This window comes from Grammomys surdaster, unplaced genomic scaffold (genome assembly GCF_004785775.1).
Source record: "Grammomys surdaster isolate TR1022 unplaced genomic scaffold, NIH_TR_1.0 458, whole genome shotgun sequence".
Taxonomy (NCBI): Eukaryota; Metazoa; Chordata; class Mammalia; order Rodentia; family Muridae; genus Grammomys; species Grammomys surdaster.
In genome coordinates this window covers 885,577-902,653 of record NW_021604877.1, presented here as the reverse complement: position 1 = coordinate 902,653, position 17,077 = coordinate 885,577, and the positions used below count along the sequence as shown (strand labels likewise).

Here is a 17,077-nt window from a genome sequence, read left to right as displayed (position 1 = left end):
CTCACACTCACACTCACACTCTCACTCTCACTCTCACTCTCTCTTTTGTACAAATGTCCATCTATACCTAACAGCGTGTTAGTATTCTGTCTAAACTCCTCCTCCACAGCTATCTGGCAACACCCAGGTATGCTCCTCCCCACAGTTACCTGGCAATAGCCAGGTAGGCCTGCCCACGATAAAAGGGGCGGCTTGCCTCCTCCTTTCTCTCTTACTCTCTTACTCTCTTGCCTCTGGCTTCTCTCTGTCCCCTCGCCCTTCTCCCCTTTCCTTCCCCCTCTCTCTACGTGGTCATGGCCGGCCTCTACTTCTCCTCTTTTTTCGCCATCTTCTTCTGTTTGTCTTCCCCAACCTTTGCCCTCTGCCCTGAATACCACCACCACCACCACCACCACCACCACCACCACCACCCCCGCCCCCCGAAACGTTTGGTCTGGTGTTGTCTGTTCTAAGCTGCATTCCAAAGACTAACACAGTGTAACACTATTACAAAAGGAAACCAAATGTGGAAGAGGCTAGAAGGTCATCTACATACCCACACCATGAAAGGAGTTTAAATAATACAGCATTTCCATCCAGAGCAATATAGGCTTTGCTGAGGGTCCTTGGTGCACTGTTGGGTAAACTCAAAAGGGATCAATAAGCTTCATGATCTGGGCATGGGAAACCCTTTCTAAATGTCCAAGATTCCATAGAAGTAGAGGCAATGTCAACGTGGTAAATTGGAAAGAAACACCTGAAAGGGTTTTTTGTTTGTTTGTTTGTTTCTAAATATTTTTAGATTTTTATGTATTATGTATAGTGTTCTGCCTGCATGTATGCCTGAAGGCCAGAAGAGGGCAACAGATCTCATTATAGATTGGTTGTGAGCCACCCTGTGGTTGCTGGGAATTGAACTCAGGACCTCTGGAAGAGCAGCCAGTGCTCTTAACCTCTGAGATATCTCTCCAGCTGCAATTTTTTTTTAAAAGATATATTTTATTTATTTTCTGTATATGAGTACACTGTAGCTGTCTTCAGACACACCGGAAGAGGGCATTGGATCTCATTACAGATGGCTGTGAGTCACCATGTGGTTGCTGGGAATTGAACTCAGGTCTTCTGGAAGATGAGTCAGTTCTCTTAACCGCTGAGCCATCTCTCCAGCCCCCATCTTCAAGATTTAATGCAGACTAATCCAGTTCCTATGAAGAGCTCCAGAAGTGGAGAAGGAAAAAGGCAAAGAATAGGGCAAGGGTCATGTGCTGGTTTTCTTAGGAAAATGGATGTTAGCTAGTGTGTTCCGTGTATAGGTAAACACAGGCATGAGCCTTGGGTGGGAGAGATTCAAACCAAAGCCTATTCTCACCCATCAGGTTGATGGAAAGCCCCAAAACTTGCTTTAAATATTCAAACGAGCCAGCTAGGTACCACTAGATATCAACCAGCAAAGTGCCTGAGCCTGTCAGAAGCCCTGGCAAGTCAAACTGTTCCCTCAATCTAGCTCAAGAGGCTCTGGTGTAAGAGCAGAAGGCATTGTCCAACAAGCCTTTCTCTGTGCCTCTAGATCAGAACAACTCAGTGGGAGGTACAGCTTTGAACCAGGGTAAAACAACACTCCAGACAATCCCAAAGGCAGTTTTGTAATTCTGTGAGACACAAGGGGCCAGACACAGATATGTGAATAGCTAATTGTCTGCTAACTACAGAAGGAATCAATTGAAGCACAATTCACAGATTCACTATTATGTAACAAACAAGATGGCTCAGCTAGTAAAGACACTTGCTGCCAAGCCTAAGGATCTCCTTTTCTTTTAAAATATATACATACACACACATATACATATATACATACATGTATTTATGTGTACACACACACACACAGAGTCTAAAAGTCTTCTGAGACAAGGTCTCTCTGGCTCATAGCCCTGACTGTCCTGACATTTACTATGTAAACTAGACTTTCTGAAATTCAGAGATCTGCTTGCCTTTGCCTAGATTGCTGGGCTTAAGGATATGAACCACCTTTCCCAGCCCTAGGCATCTTTTTGAAAAGCAATAGGAACTCGAAATAAAAAGTGGGGACGGGTACAAGTTACTTAACAGGTCTTCGTCGAAAATAGTGTTTAAATTTTATTTAAACACTAGGGAAATTGTTCTTTGATTCCTGTATTTGATTTCGATATTTTGATTTTGATATCTGATTTTGTTTTGTTTTGTTTTTTTGTTTTTTGAGACAGGGTTTCTCTGTGTAGCCCTGGCTGTCCTGGAACTCACGCTGACGCTGTAGACCAGGCTGGCCTTGAACTCAGAAATCCACCTGCCTCTGCCTCCCAAGTGCTGGGATTAAAGGCGTGCGCCACCACTGCCCAGCTAAGAACGAGATTTTGACCTAGACCTTGAATTCCCATTCTCTCAGGTTCTCACCTTCCAAAGGCAGGGATTAAAATTCCGTGTAATGCAAATACTGGGCTCTGGAATCTTGAATCCTAATTGCCACGCCCCATCAGAGTTTTCCTTTTGCCACGCCCCTCCGCCCGAACTGCATTTCCCAACATTCTTCCAGCTCCGCTGAAGGCGGTCATTGTGATGTCATCCCACAGCCCTCAGGGAAATGTAGTTTGTTCATTCTCCAGCTAGAGAAAGATCTGGGGCCGTGGACTACCACTCCCGTGAGGTAGTGCGCAGTCCCACCCCATAAGCGGCGTCTTCGAACGCGCCGCGGCAGCCATGTTGATCGTGGCTAGCACAGGGGCCGGCACCAGAGGGTTTTAGAAGCAGGTGTCATAATGTTGTCCGCGGTGTTGAGGAGAACCGCGCCAGCGCCTCGGCTCTTCCTAGGGTTAATCAAATTTCCATCTCTCCAAAGCCGGGGAGGTGCTTTCGGCCGTAGCGTAATCACCGGAGACCGCGGGGAGCCGCAGCGGCTGAGAGCTGCCGCCTGGGTGCGCCCTGGAGCATCTTCTACCTTGTTCCCCGGACGGGGGGCAGCCACCGGGGGGCGCCGTGGAGAACACACCGAGATCCCATACCTGACTGCCGCCTCGTCGGGACGCGGTCCTAGCCCCGAAGAAACCCTCCCTGGACAAGACAGCTGGAATGGGGTCCCCAACAAGGCGGGTCTGGGCATGTGGGCCTTGGCCGTGGCTCTGGTGGTTCAGTGCTACAACAAGAATCCATCTAACAAGGGTGATTATGGGGCCAAACTGGGTTCAAGGGAGAGGTGTGTGGGTATGTATATGGGTGGGTCATGACTCCTTTGGAAGGTTGAAGGTATTTATAAATTTAGACCTGCATAACCTTACCTTGAAGAAACCCATTTATCATCTGCTGCCAGAGGCAGCACGTTGCTCAGGAAAAGTCACTGCTTGAAGTTACATAATTTCCCATCATAGATCTAGCACCCTCTTTGGGATCCGTTTGTATACCTGTATAATTGGGGACATTGGACTGACTTAATTACAGCCTGGTCCTTTTATGTACCAGCATTATATCTTGTCCGTTAGTCTTTCAAGAGGTCTCCAGGAAGCCCCAACAGCTTTAGGGACAGCCTCTACATGTTTTCCTGCGAACATAGGTTCAAGGAAGGAGGACACGTGGTTTTGGTGCTAGCTTGACCCCATGCTCCTCTCTAGACTTAGTTTCCCCACTGTCTAGTGAAGGCAAGTTCTCACTCAGTACTCTGATATTTTGACCGTTCCTGGAGTTCAGAGTCTGTTTAGTTGCTTAGAGTTTTGCTATGCTTAGTGTCATGTTTAAGGTGAGCTGGATACTGTGGTGGGGGTGAATGAAGCCTTGGGGGGGAGGGGGCAGGGAGTTGGCCGAAAGTTGCTCTCTGAAGACTTACAGTGATGGGGGAGGGATAGGAGGTGAAGGTAGCTAACCCCAAATTGGCATCTTACCTCAGTTGCTTCGAGTTGAGCAGGAGCTGGAGGGTAGCCTGGCTAAGTCCAACCTCTCATGTTCTCAGTTGTCAGTGCTGGTGCGTTTCATGCACCCCAGACTCTGAGATTGTTGAACAAGATTGGAGATTGCCTTGACTTTAACTTGTTTGTTTAATAAGATGTGGCTACTTGGAAAGAAAGGGCTTTTGGATGAAGAACAAGGACACTGAGGATCGAGGATCTTGTTTTGTACGGTCTTGGTGAATCTGGACTCTTATTCTTCTTTGCTGCCCTCTATTTCCTTTCTATTAATGAGGGCATTGAAGTAGGGCCTTCCTAGCTTAAGCAGGCAGGAATGGTATGAGTTCCTCTTGTGTGTACATGAAGGTGACACTGTGTATGTTTAGCTTGGAGCTAGGTGTTCAGAAAGTCTCATCTTAAAATTTAGCCAGTTAAGGGGAGGGTACCGGCAGTTCGTTATGCAGGGCTGTTGAGTTTTACAGAGGATCAGAGAGTAGTGGAGCCAGGCTAGCCTTCCTGGAGGACGGGAAATACTTGGAAGATGGGGAACTTGAGCTTAATTTCTGAGGGATAGCATAGGAAACAAAGGGGTGGAAAGTGGCTTTGTGTAACCCATGAGGGTAGGGCCTCTGTCTTCCCTTTATTTTACTAGTATTTCCCTAACAACAAGCATCTGCCCACCAGTGTGTGGATCATAGAAGGGCGATATTTACAAATGTGCCTTGGATTGGATTCCATACCCAGACTTCAGCCTAATGTGGATGGGCTATCAGTTTGGCCAGTGAGGGTGGAAGACAAGGTCTTTGGAAGAAGGTGAGAGAGGATGAAATGGGCCTGCATGCCAGTCAGGAGCGTTTGGAATTCTGTAGGCAGTGACGAGCCATGGAAGGATCATGAGAACAGACTGTCTAGCAGCCAATGTGTTTGGAAGAACAGGATAAATGTGTCTGAAGTCTGGCCTGAGAGGTTACTGGGAGCCCTAGACTGGACTTTATGGCATGTAAATTTCAGTGATGTCTACTTAATACAAGAGGTGATGGCTTAAAACTATGACTGGTTCCAGTCCTGCTGACTTGCCTAAAGTTTTGAGCAGAGTCCCTCAGGGCAGTGTTGTGAGAAATGGGTCTCATTAGGAACCAAGGGGAATTCTGGTAGGGGAAAACCATGGAAAGTTTGTGAGCCCAGAGTGCCTCAGGTTAAATCTCAGCTCATTCTTCCTCTGTGACTTCCGGAGAATGAGAGTAGAATGATGAGGTATCTATAAGGAATGATTTTCCTTTTTCAGCTGATTATCTGGGCCCAGTTAAATATATGAATGAGCTAAGTGTGGCCAGGCTGTGGTGGCACACGCCTTTAATCCTAGCACTTAGGAGCCAGAGGCAGGCGGGTTTCTGAGAGTTCGAGGCTAGCCTGGTCTACAGAGTGAATTCCAGGACAGCCAGGGCTACACAGAGAAACCCTGTCTCGAAAAACCAAAAAAAAAAAGAAGAGCTAGGTGTGGCCTTTAATCCCAGGAGGCAGAGGCAGGTGGATCTCTGATTTCTAGGACATATAAAATGAGATCTTATCTCAAAAAAACCAAACAAGTATACACACAAACAGCCACCACCAATAATAATAATGATAATAATAAAACCAAAGACAGACCTGGCTCCTAGTCAGAAACTAGAAGGTGAGTGGAGGCTCTGTGGTCTGAACAGACCTGATTTATGCAAATGATGAGGCTGGTGTCTTGTCTGTCTTCACATAAGCTGAGGCTCAGGAGCTTAGATGAGTTGGCCAGGACACAGGACAAGTAAGCCTTAGTGCCAGGACTAGATTGGGGCTCAGCTTGCCACTGACACTAGTGATGTCTCTTGTGTTTACCTAGGGAGTCTCATGGCTACTGACTGTAGGCCTGAGTAGAAGTCAGCCTAGTGGCCAACAGTACAGCTCAGAATCAGACTGGGTACAGAGCACCAGTTGTCATCTGCTGTTGAAGTGGCCACAAGGTGGTGCCAGCAACCAGTCCAGGGTTCAGCTAGGCCTGAGTCCTCAGGGATCCAATGGAATAGAGTCTCCCTTTTCTGAGCTTGCACTAAGGATTTTGGAGACTTTTCAGCTGGTATTGTATCTCCTCAGTATCCTTGTGAGGCTGGCAAGGATTGTTGTCTGCCAAATATCACAAGTTTTTTTTGAGAAGGAAGGGCTGCATCAGCCACACTGAGTAATAGACTGGCTTGGATCCCAAGTGTCCATGACTTCTGATTGAGGTTCCATTCTTAGGGAGACCCACATACCTGAGCCTTACTGCTTGAGAAGAGTGGGGGCATTACATCGACCTGCATTCCCAGAGCAGGGGTGGGATGGATTCCAGGTGGGGAGGAGATTTGGTTAGCCTTCTCCTGTCAGCCGTTCGCTTTCTGGAGAAACTTTGACTGACGTCCTAGGCCTTCTCTCAGCTCTGAGGGATTGGTCCTGGGCTGGAGTCTGACCAGTACCCCTCTCTTTTCAGATGCAGCTCTAATGGAAGCTGCCCGGGCCAATAACGTGCAGGAAGTCAGAAGGTAAGTGTCTGGGCTTCCTATAGAAGGGCTGAGCAGTATGGCCACCTTGCCCCAGAGGAAATCTCTCCCTGCCCTGGACTTGTTTCCTAAGAGTTGCCTGTAGCCACAGACAGAGGCTCCCTTGGTTCAAGTCAGACTATGTATTTTAGGTTTAGAGACAGGTTCCCAAACACCCCAGTGTTCAGTTGCAGTGGCTTCAAGTCTGTGGAGCCTATGAATCTTCCAGTTTGTTCTTGTTCCTCTGTGACCATGTATTAATGTTTGATGCCTGGACCTGGTGTCAGTGGGCATCCTTGGGAAGCTCCTAAGCGCTCTTTGTGCCAAAAGATCCTACGTGACTAAGAAGGCCTACATGCAGGCCTGAGGCAGCCTCTAGGTCTTCAGCTTCAGTGGTTCACCTGTGCTCTTGGGCTTCAGAGGGAAGTGAAGCTTATTTTTGCACAGAGGCTGACTCTTCTTGAGCAGGGAAGCATTGAGCTTGTACTGTGGACAGGGCAGATTGTGCATCTAAGATGGATGCTGAGTCTGGGGCCTGGCCAGAGCATCAGTTAGGGGCTGTTGTTGAGAAGCAGCATTCATTCCTCTTGGGCCTCACCTTGGCCTTTCTGCCCTCAAATATATCTAAGTGGCCATGGGACCCTCCTTTTTCTTACCTCGCTTATTTTTTGGTTTTGACATTGGATCTGAACAGGTCTCGCACATTGCACTTGGCAGTTGCTCTCATCCTTGGTTTTGTTTTATTGTTTGTTTGTTAGGTTTTTAAAAAATAGATAGATTGATTATTGGTTAATTAATTGGTTGATTGATTGAGATAGAGTTTCTATGTAGTCCTGGCCGTCCTGGAACTCACTGTGGCTGGTCTTGCACTTACAGAGATTCTCCTGCCTCTGAGGCCTCTGAGTACTGGGATTAAAGGCATGTGCCACCATGACCAGCCAGTTTTATTTCATTTCATATGCATGGGCTCTCAGCCCACATGTTTTGTTTTTGTTTTTGTTTTTTTGCATCACGTGGCTTCTGTGCTCTCAGAGGTAGGAAAAGGGCATTGGGTCTGAGTTACAGGCTGAGGTGACATGTGCGTGCTGAAAATCGCACCCAGGTCCTTTGTAAGAGCAGCTAGTGCTCTTAACCTTGGAACATTTCTCCAACCCCATGGCGCTTTGTTTGCTTGTTTTTTTTGAGAATAGATTTTGTTATGTAACCCAGGTTAGCTTTGAACTTTTAATCCTCTTTCTTCAGCCTCCTGAGTGCTGGGATTACAGGTGTGGGTAATCATGTTTGGTATCGTGTTCACATTTTAGATTGGAAGTCAGTGTTTGGGGTCTTTACCATAGACCTGGGGTGCCCTTCCCCACTCCAGATGCTTGAACATGTAAGAAGTGTAGGAAGGCAGCCACGGCTCCACCAAGACTTACTGCTTTGATTCTCCTTCATTTTATCTGCAGCGTTATTATTGATTCTCAAGGGTGCTTTTGAGTATTAATGTTCAAGGTTTAGTTTTTAATAAACCACTTTTGGAAGTATGAGCTAGGAGTTGTTTTGTAGCCAAATAAATATGATGGAGCAACAGTTTAATAAACATATGATGATGCATCTTAAAAACCAAGCACAGATGTCATCTCGCTGTTATAAGAGCCATTCATAACGGCAGCTGCATGCAGCATCTTCGTGCCCCAGACATGTGCCTTGCTTTCTAGAGCCTCATTACAGGGAAGTGAGTAGTAGAAACCAGCTCTTACTGACCCTGGAATCACCTGTTGGTAACTGCCAAAGACTGCCAGTCTGTAGCCTTCTTGCTGTCCACCCCCGCCCCACGCCCATGTAGGCAGCAGGTTTGCGGAGCTGGAGCTTATTTCCTCAAGTCCCCCTCCAGTTTAAAAGGTTTTTAGTTTTTTTGAGGCAAAGTTTCGTGTAACCCAGGTTGACCTCAGATGCACTACATAGCCTAAGATGACCTTTACTCTGATCCCTGTCTCTTCCTTTGAATAATGTGATTTCAGGTGTGCACCGTGATTGATTTTATGGGGTGCATGCTGGAAAGGCACCCAACCAGCCTTGGTTTTGGGGCAGTTTTGTTGTCTTGGTGGGGTTGGGTTTTGTTTTTGAGGTAGTTCTTTCTATTTTAGTCCAGATATAGGTCTAAAAACTCATGATTTTCCTGCCTTGGCCTCCCAAGTGCTGTTATTATAGGCAGGTGCTACCATACCTGGCAGATACACTCACTTCTTTCTTCCTCTGCCTCTGCTTCCCCAGCACTGGGATTATATGTGTAGACACCCTGATAAATACATACACATGTTTGTTCGCATGTTGGTTTTTCGAAGCAGGGTTTCTCTGTGTAGCCCTGGCTGTCCTGGAACTAACTCTGAAGACCAAGCTGGCCTCAGCTCACAGAGATCAGCCTGCCTCTTCCTCCCAAGTGCTGGAATTAAAGGAATTCACCACCACCACCACCCAGTTTGTTTTGTTTTTGTTTTAAAATTTTTAAAAAGTATGTCTATGTCAAGGGCCAGAAGGGTATACTACCATATATATGCAGGTGCCTACAGAAGCCAGAAGAGGGTGTCAGATTTTCTGATGCTGGAGTTACAGGTACATATGAATGACTTCAAGAACGGTATGTCCCTTTAACTACCGAGTCATCTCTCTAGCCCTAAATACATACTTTTTAAAAAAAGATTTATTATTTTTTTTGTGTGCATTGGTGCCTGAATGTTTATCTATGTGAGGATGCCAGACACCCCTGGAACTGGGGTTACAGATAGTTATGAGCTGCCATGTGTGTGCTAGGAATTGAACTTGGGTCCTCTGGAAGAACAGTCCTTAACTGTTAAGGCATCTCTCCAGTCCCTAAATACATATTTTTGTCATGGCAACTAAATACCTGCCAGCAGGGTACAGAAAGTGATTGGATTCCTACTATGTGATTCAGAATTGTTGAGATTGTCTCAGCTGTGGGTAATACCTATGGGAACTCTTCAAGTGGCCCCCAGTCCTTAGCCATACTTTCTGCCCCTCCTTACCCCCTTCTATTAGCGTCTTCCTTAACCTATGTCTTAGGGCTTTATTACTGTGAAGAGACACCGTGACCATGGCAACTCTGATGAAGAAAAACATTTAATTAGAGGTGACTTACAGTTCAGAGGTTTAATCCATTATAGTCCTGACAGGAGACATTGTACTGGAGAAGGAGCTAGGAGTTCTATATCTTGATCCTCAGACAGCAGGCAGAAAACAACTTGAGCTTCTAAGACTTCAAAGCCCACCCCCACAGTGACACATCTTCTCCACCAAGGCCACACTTCCTAGGAATCCCACTCCTTATGGGTCAAGCATTCAAACAGATGAGGCTATGGGGCCATTCCTATTCAAACCACCACACCCTGTAAGGAAGCAGTTGAGTGAGACAGACTCTGTTCAGCCCCCTTCTCATGCCATCTCACAGAGCTGAGGGGAACAAATGAAGGCAAAGCAGGAGGCAGGTAATACGGGCTGACTGCCAGGCCCAGGACTTGTGCAGGATAAGAGGAATGAGTGAAGGTGGCTTGAGATACAGGAATTCGCCTGGCCTACCCTGGATTTTGGCCTCCTCTATGAGCAGTAGATAGGGTTTAGGAGGGTTTTGAGCAGGGGACTGAGCCAGGTAAGGCTGTTTCAATAGATGAAGGCTGGAATAAGTGGGGAAAAGCTGAAAATAGTCTTTTGAGAGGCTCTCTCAGGAAGAGACCAGGCTGAGAAAGGCCTTCATTGGTCAGAATGCCCTTCCCTCCTCACCAAAAGCAGTTCTTAGGAAGGAACAAGTGGCAAAGCGTGGTAGTGCACACTTTTAATCTGAGCAGGGTTAGGCAGGCTCTTTTCAGGCTAGCTATGTCTTCATACAAAGTTCCAGGCTTGCCAAAGCTACACAGAGTGAAACCTTGTCTCAAAAAACAAACAGTAACAACAGAAAAAAACAACAAAAGTAAAGGAGAGGCCCATCTGGGCACTGCAGATGGTAGAAGGCATGAAGAGAGATGACCTGGCCTCTGGCCTCAAGGAAACAGACATGCAATCCCCCAGCTACGGGACTCCTGCTGATAGGCTAGCCTGAACAGGAGTGGAGAGCCTGTATCCTCCTGGAAGGAAATGGTCTTGAGTTTTGTTCTGTTTTTCTGTGCGTACCTTTGACTCCACTGATACCACGCCCTGCTCTGCGTGGTCCTGAATGTGTGCTGCCTTTACTTCTGTCCAGCAGGCCTGCTTGGAGCAAGTCAGAGTTCTAGTCTTAGTTTCCCCCTCAGTTTACAGTTGTTTTGCCACCTGTATGATTGGTATGGTTAGTGAATAAAGCTCCAAATACTGGTGAATATACTACTACACCTTGCCATCTTGGGGCTCTGTCATTCCTGTGCCTTGCCCTCTCTTAGCTCCTGTCTTCCATCCAGATCCCAGGAGACACAGGGTGGGGAAGGACTGATGCTTGGAGCTCTTCTGCTTAAGGAGAGGAGCTTCACCCCAGAATCTGTGCTCCCTGGGACAGGTTGTGGACCCTGTGCCTCACCTTTCTACACTCTGTACCGGTTCACTTCACACGGCTTCCCCTGGGCCAGTCTTGGAGGCTCAATGGAAATGCCGCCTTCTATGAGTCTTTTGTTGACTCCTAGCTGCCATGTCTCTCCTGTCCTCTCCTATTGTATCCCTTCCTGTGGTGTGGGAGAGTCTGAGGAGCTTCTGAAAGAGAAATTGGGAGTTCAGTTTGGAGAAATAGGGTTAAATGCCAAGAATGCAGACAGTAGCTAAGGAAAACTGGTGACCCCTTTTGTGTCAACCCAGTCAGGCACAGCTCAGTGCTCGCAGACTGAGAGTCAGCAGCCCTAGACTGGGGTCCTAGTGATGGGGACTGTTTATTGCTTTGTGAGGATCTGGCTAATTGTATGTGGAGTGGCTACTTGGCCAAAAAGACAAGCCAGGATCTACCATTTGCCACACATTATTCTTTGTACATTTTATTAATTTTGTGTCCATGTGTTTGGGTGTACCAGTGCTGTAGCGTATATGTGGAGGTTAGAGGATCACCAATGGAAATTAGTTCTTTCCTTCAGTGTGTGGGTCCTGGGAGTTGAACTCAGGTCCTCAAACTTGGTGGTAGACACTTTTACCTGCTGAGCCAGCTCACTGATCCCACAGTATTCTTTCTATTAAAGAGTTTGGCCTGGTCATACTAGCTCAAACCTGTAATCCTAGCACTCAGGATGAAGCAGGAATGTCTCCAGTTTAAGGCCAGCCTATGCTACTCAATGAGTTAGAGGTCAGCAAGACGATCTTCAAACAAAACAAACAAAACACACAGAACACCAGAACAACAAAAGAAGTTTGTGAGTCATTGGATTGTATGCCTCCCCAAGGACAAGGGCAGTCACCTCTCTTACTGTTCCCAAATACAGTGTGACTTGAACACAACAGAAGCAGGCAGTCCAGAGCCCATTCCAGTATCCCACTGCTGCATAGGAAAGCTGAGTTCTTCCGCTTTTTCTTCCCCTTCCCTGTGCAGCAGCCATTTCCTTCTTTTGCCTTGAAGTGCTTAAACTTTGGAAGCTCACCGACTCACACTTGTCCTGCTTGGCAGTCATGAGAACAGGTGACTCTCCTTCTCAGCCCAGCCTGGCTTCTGCACTTAGCCACTCATCCAAGACCAAAGGGTACTGGACAGACTGCAGGACATATGTCTGGGCTCGGGCAGAGCCATGTGGGGCCTGTCAGGCTGGAGACTCAGGACAGGACTGGGAGACACTCCACTGTAGCTCACATTTCCTTCAGATCCTGCTGCTGATAGATAACATCCTGCCTGCTCTTTTCCCTTCACTGGGCCTCTGTTACTGCTACCCAACTTGGTCCTTCCTCAGTCCAAAAAGGCTCAGATGAAGAGAGCCTGGTGGCAAAAGTATTAAACCTATAATGGCCGAGTTTCCTTTCTTTGCACAGATCATGTATCCATTTGACAAACATTTACTGAGTACTTGCCATTTGCTGGGTTCTTTGCTTAGCACAGGGGCACCTGAGCAGTCATGACCCTTTCCTTTGATGGAGAAGATGTGGAGTTGGATGTGGCTGTTATCCAGTTGTGATCCCAGAACTCAGGAGGGAGGTTGGTGAATTTGAGGCCAACCTGGGGTCTGGTGGTATGACCCTGTATTGGGAGGGAGAAGCTGGACTCTAGAGAGCAAGGATGGGTGCTGTGAAATGATGCTGGACAGCTGTAAGGAAGGACCATCCACACTGGGTCTATAGCTGTTCAAAGCCAGTGTGTTTATAAAAGGCAAAAATGGTAACATAGATTTGTAGATAATTTTTTTTTAAAAAAGATTAGCTGCTTAATGGAAAACATGTCACTCAGTTGCTATGGTAGTATATAGTAAGACATGCTGAAACATAGCTGTAATGTGTATACAGTCAATGATAGAACACTTATCTAGTTTTGGTAAAGCTGGGTTCAGAAAAGAGAAGAATAGCAACTGGAAGAGTCCAAACAGATAGGGGTCAGGGGCTAAGATGTTAATAACACAGAGGAGGACAGTTAACTGGATAGCTGGACTAGTGCTCATGCCTGATTCAGAGTCTGATACATAGTAAACATTCAACAGATTAATGCTGAGTGAATGAGTAGGGCTGCTCATGTTTCCTTTCAAAAAGGAAATGTTAGTGAATTTCTGTTATGTGGCTGGAGCTCCGGTACAGATGCTGTTGCCATGCACTGAAGTGAGAGTTTGGAGGAATTGAGCCAGAAAACAAAACAAAACATTGAAGTCTGTTTTGTTTTGTTTGTGACAGGGTCTTACTATGTAGCTCTGGCTGTCCTGGAACTCACTAAGTGACCAGGCTGACTTTGAACTCGGAGATCCCTCTGCCTCTGCCTCCCAAAGTGCTGGGATTAAAGGCATGTGCTTAAAGGTTTATTTTTATGAATTTTAATTATGAGTAAGTGTGTATATGGATGGTGGAAGCCAGAGTATTGTATCCCCTGGAGTTGGAGTACAGGCAATTGTGAACCACTTAATGTTTCTGGGAACTGAATTCAAGAGCAGCAAATGGATCTTAATTCATCTTTCCCACTCTGGAGGTCTGTTTTAGACATGCTTGCTGGATTTAGCCAAGATATATACATGCCTGTAATTCCCTATACTTGGGAGAAGAGGCAGGTAGATCTCTGAGTTCAAGGCCAGCCAGATTTATATAGCACTCCAGGCCAGCCAAAGCTGTATATACAATGAGACCTTGTCTGTAATTACTAAGCATGCTAGATTTATCAGTTATCAGGAAATTCTTTTGACATACTGTTTTGGTTTCTGGTTTGATGGTTTTAGAAAATAAAGGATTAAACTGGTCTATTAAATGGCTTTGAGGAAAAAAATTGTACAGTTCAGGAAAGAAAAACAGGTTGGGCTTTGTTGAGGGGTAAACACATTTATTCTAACTTTGCACTGATTGTTTGGTTTGGCTCTTGTCCCCTGATGCCCCAGCTTGAGGCACTTGCTGTCTGTGTGCCGGGATCGAGTGAGGTGTCCCAAATGAGTTTAGCTACAGCATAGGTGAATGTTGTACGAATTGATCTGAGGATTTTATCTAATTAACAGAAAACCTGCCTGGTAAACACATTTGGCTGTCTCTGGGCCTCAGAGAGACTGGCTGTTTATCGATCATTGTATCGTTTTTGGCTGGATGAGAAGATATTAATGATGACACCAGAGCAACCAAAACATCCAGCTATCTTAATCAGTAGATATGTAAATGTCTCTGTGGCTTGCAGTGGATTGAAACATAATCTTTCTCTCAGACCAGCAGAGGTCAAAGCCTGAACAGCATCACTTTCTGTAATTTGGTAGTTTGTGCTTCCTGAGGAGTCCAGGCTTTTGAATGTCACCTTCACAGGTGTCCTGAATGCTGGGATTTTGAAAGGCAACATAATGTTACAGAAAGAATGTAAGCATTCTAGAATTAGAAGGCCTAGGGTATGCTTTTGTCATACTTACTAACCAGCTGTGTGATATTAAGATGTAACAACCTTTCCAATAACAACAGCCCACTCAACTAATAATGACACAGAAGTTCAGGTTGCTTAAGTAAATCTCTCAAAGCTTCTCACTTGGAAAGTAACCCTCCTCCTCGTTATCTACTAGTGGGGCTGGAAGCCAAAGAGAAGCTGGCCTGGGTTCCCATTTCCTCTTAAGCTGGCCGAAGGGGCAACCATTTTGGCCAGGTTTGCTGGGAATCCACCCCAAGGCTTTGCAGCATTCTCTAGTTTTTCCTGCCTAGATCCTGCCCCTGTCTCATTGCCCACCTTAAGCTCTTCCTCCAGAGAGCTCACCCTGGCTGATAACAGCAGCTGTTGTTCATTCCCTGTGAATGCTGTGTGTCTCTTGCCCCTCATTGTATTACAGAATAGACTGTCATGTAGATTTCCAGATAAGAAAACTCAGTGCTTAGACAGACTTGATTCCTTCTGGTGGCCTCACAGCCAGTGTATACTTGTGCTTACACCGAAGGCCACATCCATCCATAGCCTGTAGTTTTTTTTCCTAGCAGGTCATACTGAGTGCTCATCTCTTTCTTACCAAGTGATATTGGATCTTAAAGGTTGAATGATTCACCTCCTTTTTTTCTCCAGTTGCTTGGTTTATTTCTCTTCGCCTGACTGTGAACCCTATCTGAGTATGCTAGATGGTACCTGCTTCTCCTGCCTCCACCTTAGCAAGTCACATGTGGCTGTCCAAAGCACTCCAAAGAAGCAGAGATAGAGGCTGGCCTGTTGATTGATTAGTTGATTAAAATACTGTGTATTTTCCAAAGACTCCCCCACCCAGTAGGAGAGCCCAGCCCTGGGCAGCAGCTGGGTCAGTTAACTGGTCTCCAGGAGTCTCCATTCATGTGGATGGGAGACCCTGCCAACCTGCATAAGAATCCCTTCTGAGGCTGGGCTGAAACTTCCATCTCAATGGCCTTTTGTTTGGGGTGAGTACCCTGGCCTCCCGAGAAGGCTGTGTGTTTGACTGGCCTTCACAGAGGGACAGTGAGCAGGGGCCGGGTTGGTCTTAAAGTACAATTGGAAGGCCCCTGGAATCCCCATGGTCTGAGGCTTAGAATACAACAGGTGGGGTAGGATTTCCGCTGAGCTGAGGCTGGTGAGTGCTCAGTCACAGTCCTTGTCTGAGCCAGGGTTTAGGCAGTTTTACTATACCCCTGTGTCTCTGGGGCTCTCTGCTCCTGAAGCAGACAGAGATTTGATGAAACAAGCCTTGACTCACTCAGTCTCTCTCCTTCTCCTTTAACATATAACTATATCAGAAGACTCACCCTTCTAACATATAAAAGTCTGTGGCTTTTAATAGGTTTATAAGATAGTGCAATTGACGTCTAACTCAGGAACATTTCATGACCCTACCCCACTACCCACCCTGTCTCATTAGGAGTCATTTCCATTCTTCCACCCCTAAGCCTCTGGCAACCACTAGTCTATTTCCTGTCTGTGGATTTGCCCATTCTGGACACCTTATGTGAAGGAGATCTCACAATCTGAATTTTGTATCTGGCTTCTTTAGCTTAGTTAAACTTTCCAAGATTCACATGTGTTGTAGCACATTGTCAATACATCATGCCTTTTAAAAGCCAAATAACATTCCATGTATAGTGAAACACATTTTGATTAAACCATCCGTCAGTTGACAGACATGTCTTCACAGTGTAAAAATGATCAACAGTTATGAACAAGGCCAACTTGCCCTTTATATATTTTTTCCAACTGCATTAATCTCTTTGTTCTTGGATTTTCATGATGAGATGGTTGGAGTTCCTGTAACACTTGACACATCGGTTGCCACAACCCACACCCACAGCCCTTCAGTGTGGTCCCACCTCTGTCCTCTAGGACTACTCCCTGAGCTCCCTTTCCTTGCTCAGATCTTTAAATGATGAAATGGTGCGACTAGGAAATAAGTATTAGGAGTCCATGTCCCTCTCCGAGGCAAGTCTGAGGTCACTGTGTGAGATGGGCTTTCTTGTCTAACTCTTAGGATCAGATAAGATTATAAATGCCAAGTGCTTAAGGCACAGCAGTCAGCCACTGAGAAATGAGCCATTGAACTCCATATTTGAGTCCATTATTTGGGCCTTTAATCCTAGCTACCAGGACACTGAGGTAGGAGGATCACAAGTTCAAGGGCTGCCCTTGTAGTTACAAGGTGAGTTCATAGGCAGCTTGGACAACTTTTTGACAACTTTTAACTTTTTGAAAGTTAAAAATCTTTGGAAAGGTGGGGAGGTGATGGCATACACCTTTAATTCCAGCATTTAGGAGGCAGAGGCAAAGGCAGGCAGATTCTGTGAGTTCGAGGTCATCCTGGTCTGGAGAACAAATTTCAGAACAGCCAGGGCTACACAAAGAAACTCTGTCTCAAAAATTAAAAAAGGAGTGGGTTGGATGTTAGGAGGGAGGTGGCTGGAGTAGAGATGGCTCAACAGCTGAGTGCTGAGTCTAGCTCCCAGCAGCCGCATCAGGCAGCTGTACATCTGTATGCTCATAAACTCAGACAAACACATACTTACAAAAAAAAAAAGAAGAAGAAGAAGAAGAAGAAGAAGAAGAAGAAGAAGAAGAAGAAGAAGAAGAAGAAGAAG

The 17,077-nt window shown here is 46.1% G+C and overlaps 1 protein-coding gene across 1 annotated transcript in view; it reads left to right on the top strand.

The window, feature by feature from the left end:
* Positions 1 to 2,705: 2,705 nt before the first annotated feature.
* The window catches only part of Clpb (ClpB homolog, mitochondrial AAA ATPase chaperonin), a 124,035-nt gene continuing 109,663 nt past the window's right edge, over positions 2,706 to 17,077 (top strand). Inside the window, exons 1-2 of the mRNA XM_028781529.1 lie at positions 2,706 to 3,168; positions 6,379 to 6,430. Of these exons, the coding sequence (XP_028637362.1) occupies positions 2,769 to 3,168; positions 6,379 to 6,430 (452 nt within the window). The 5' untranslated portion in view covers positions 2,706 to 2,768. The remainder of the gene's footprint in view (positions 3,169 to 6,378; positions 6,431 to 17,077) is intronic.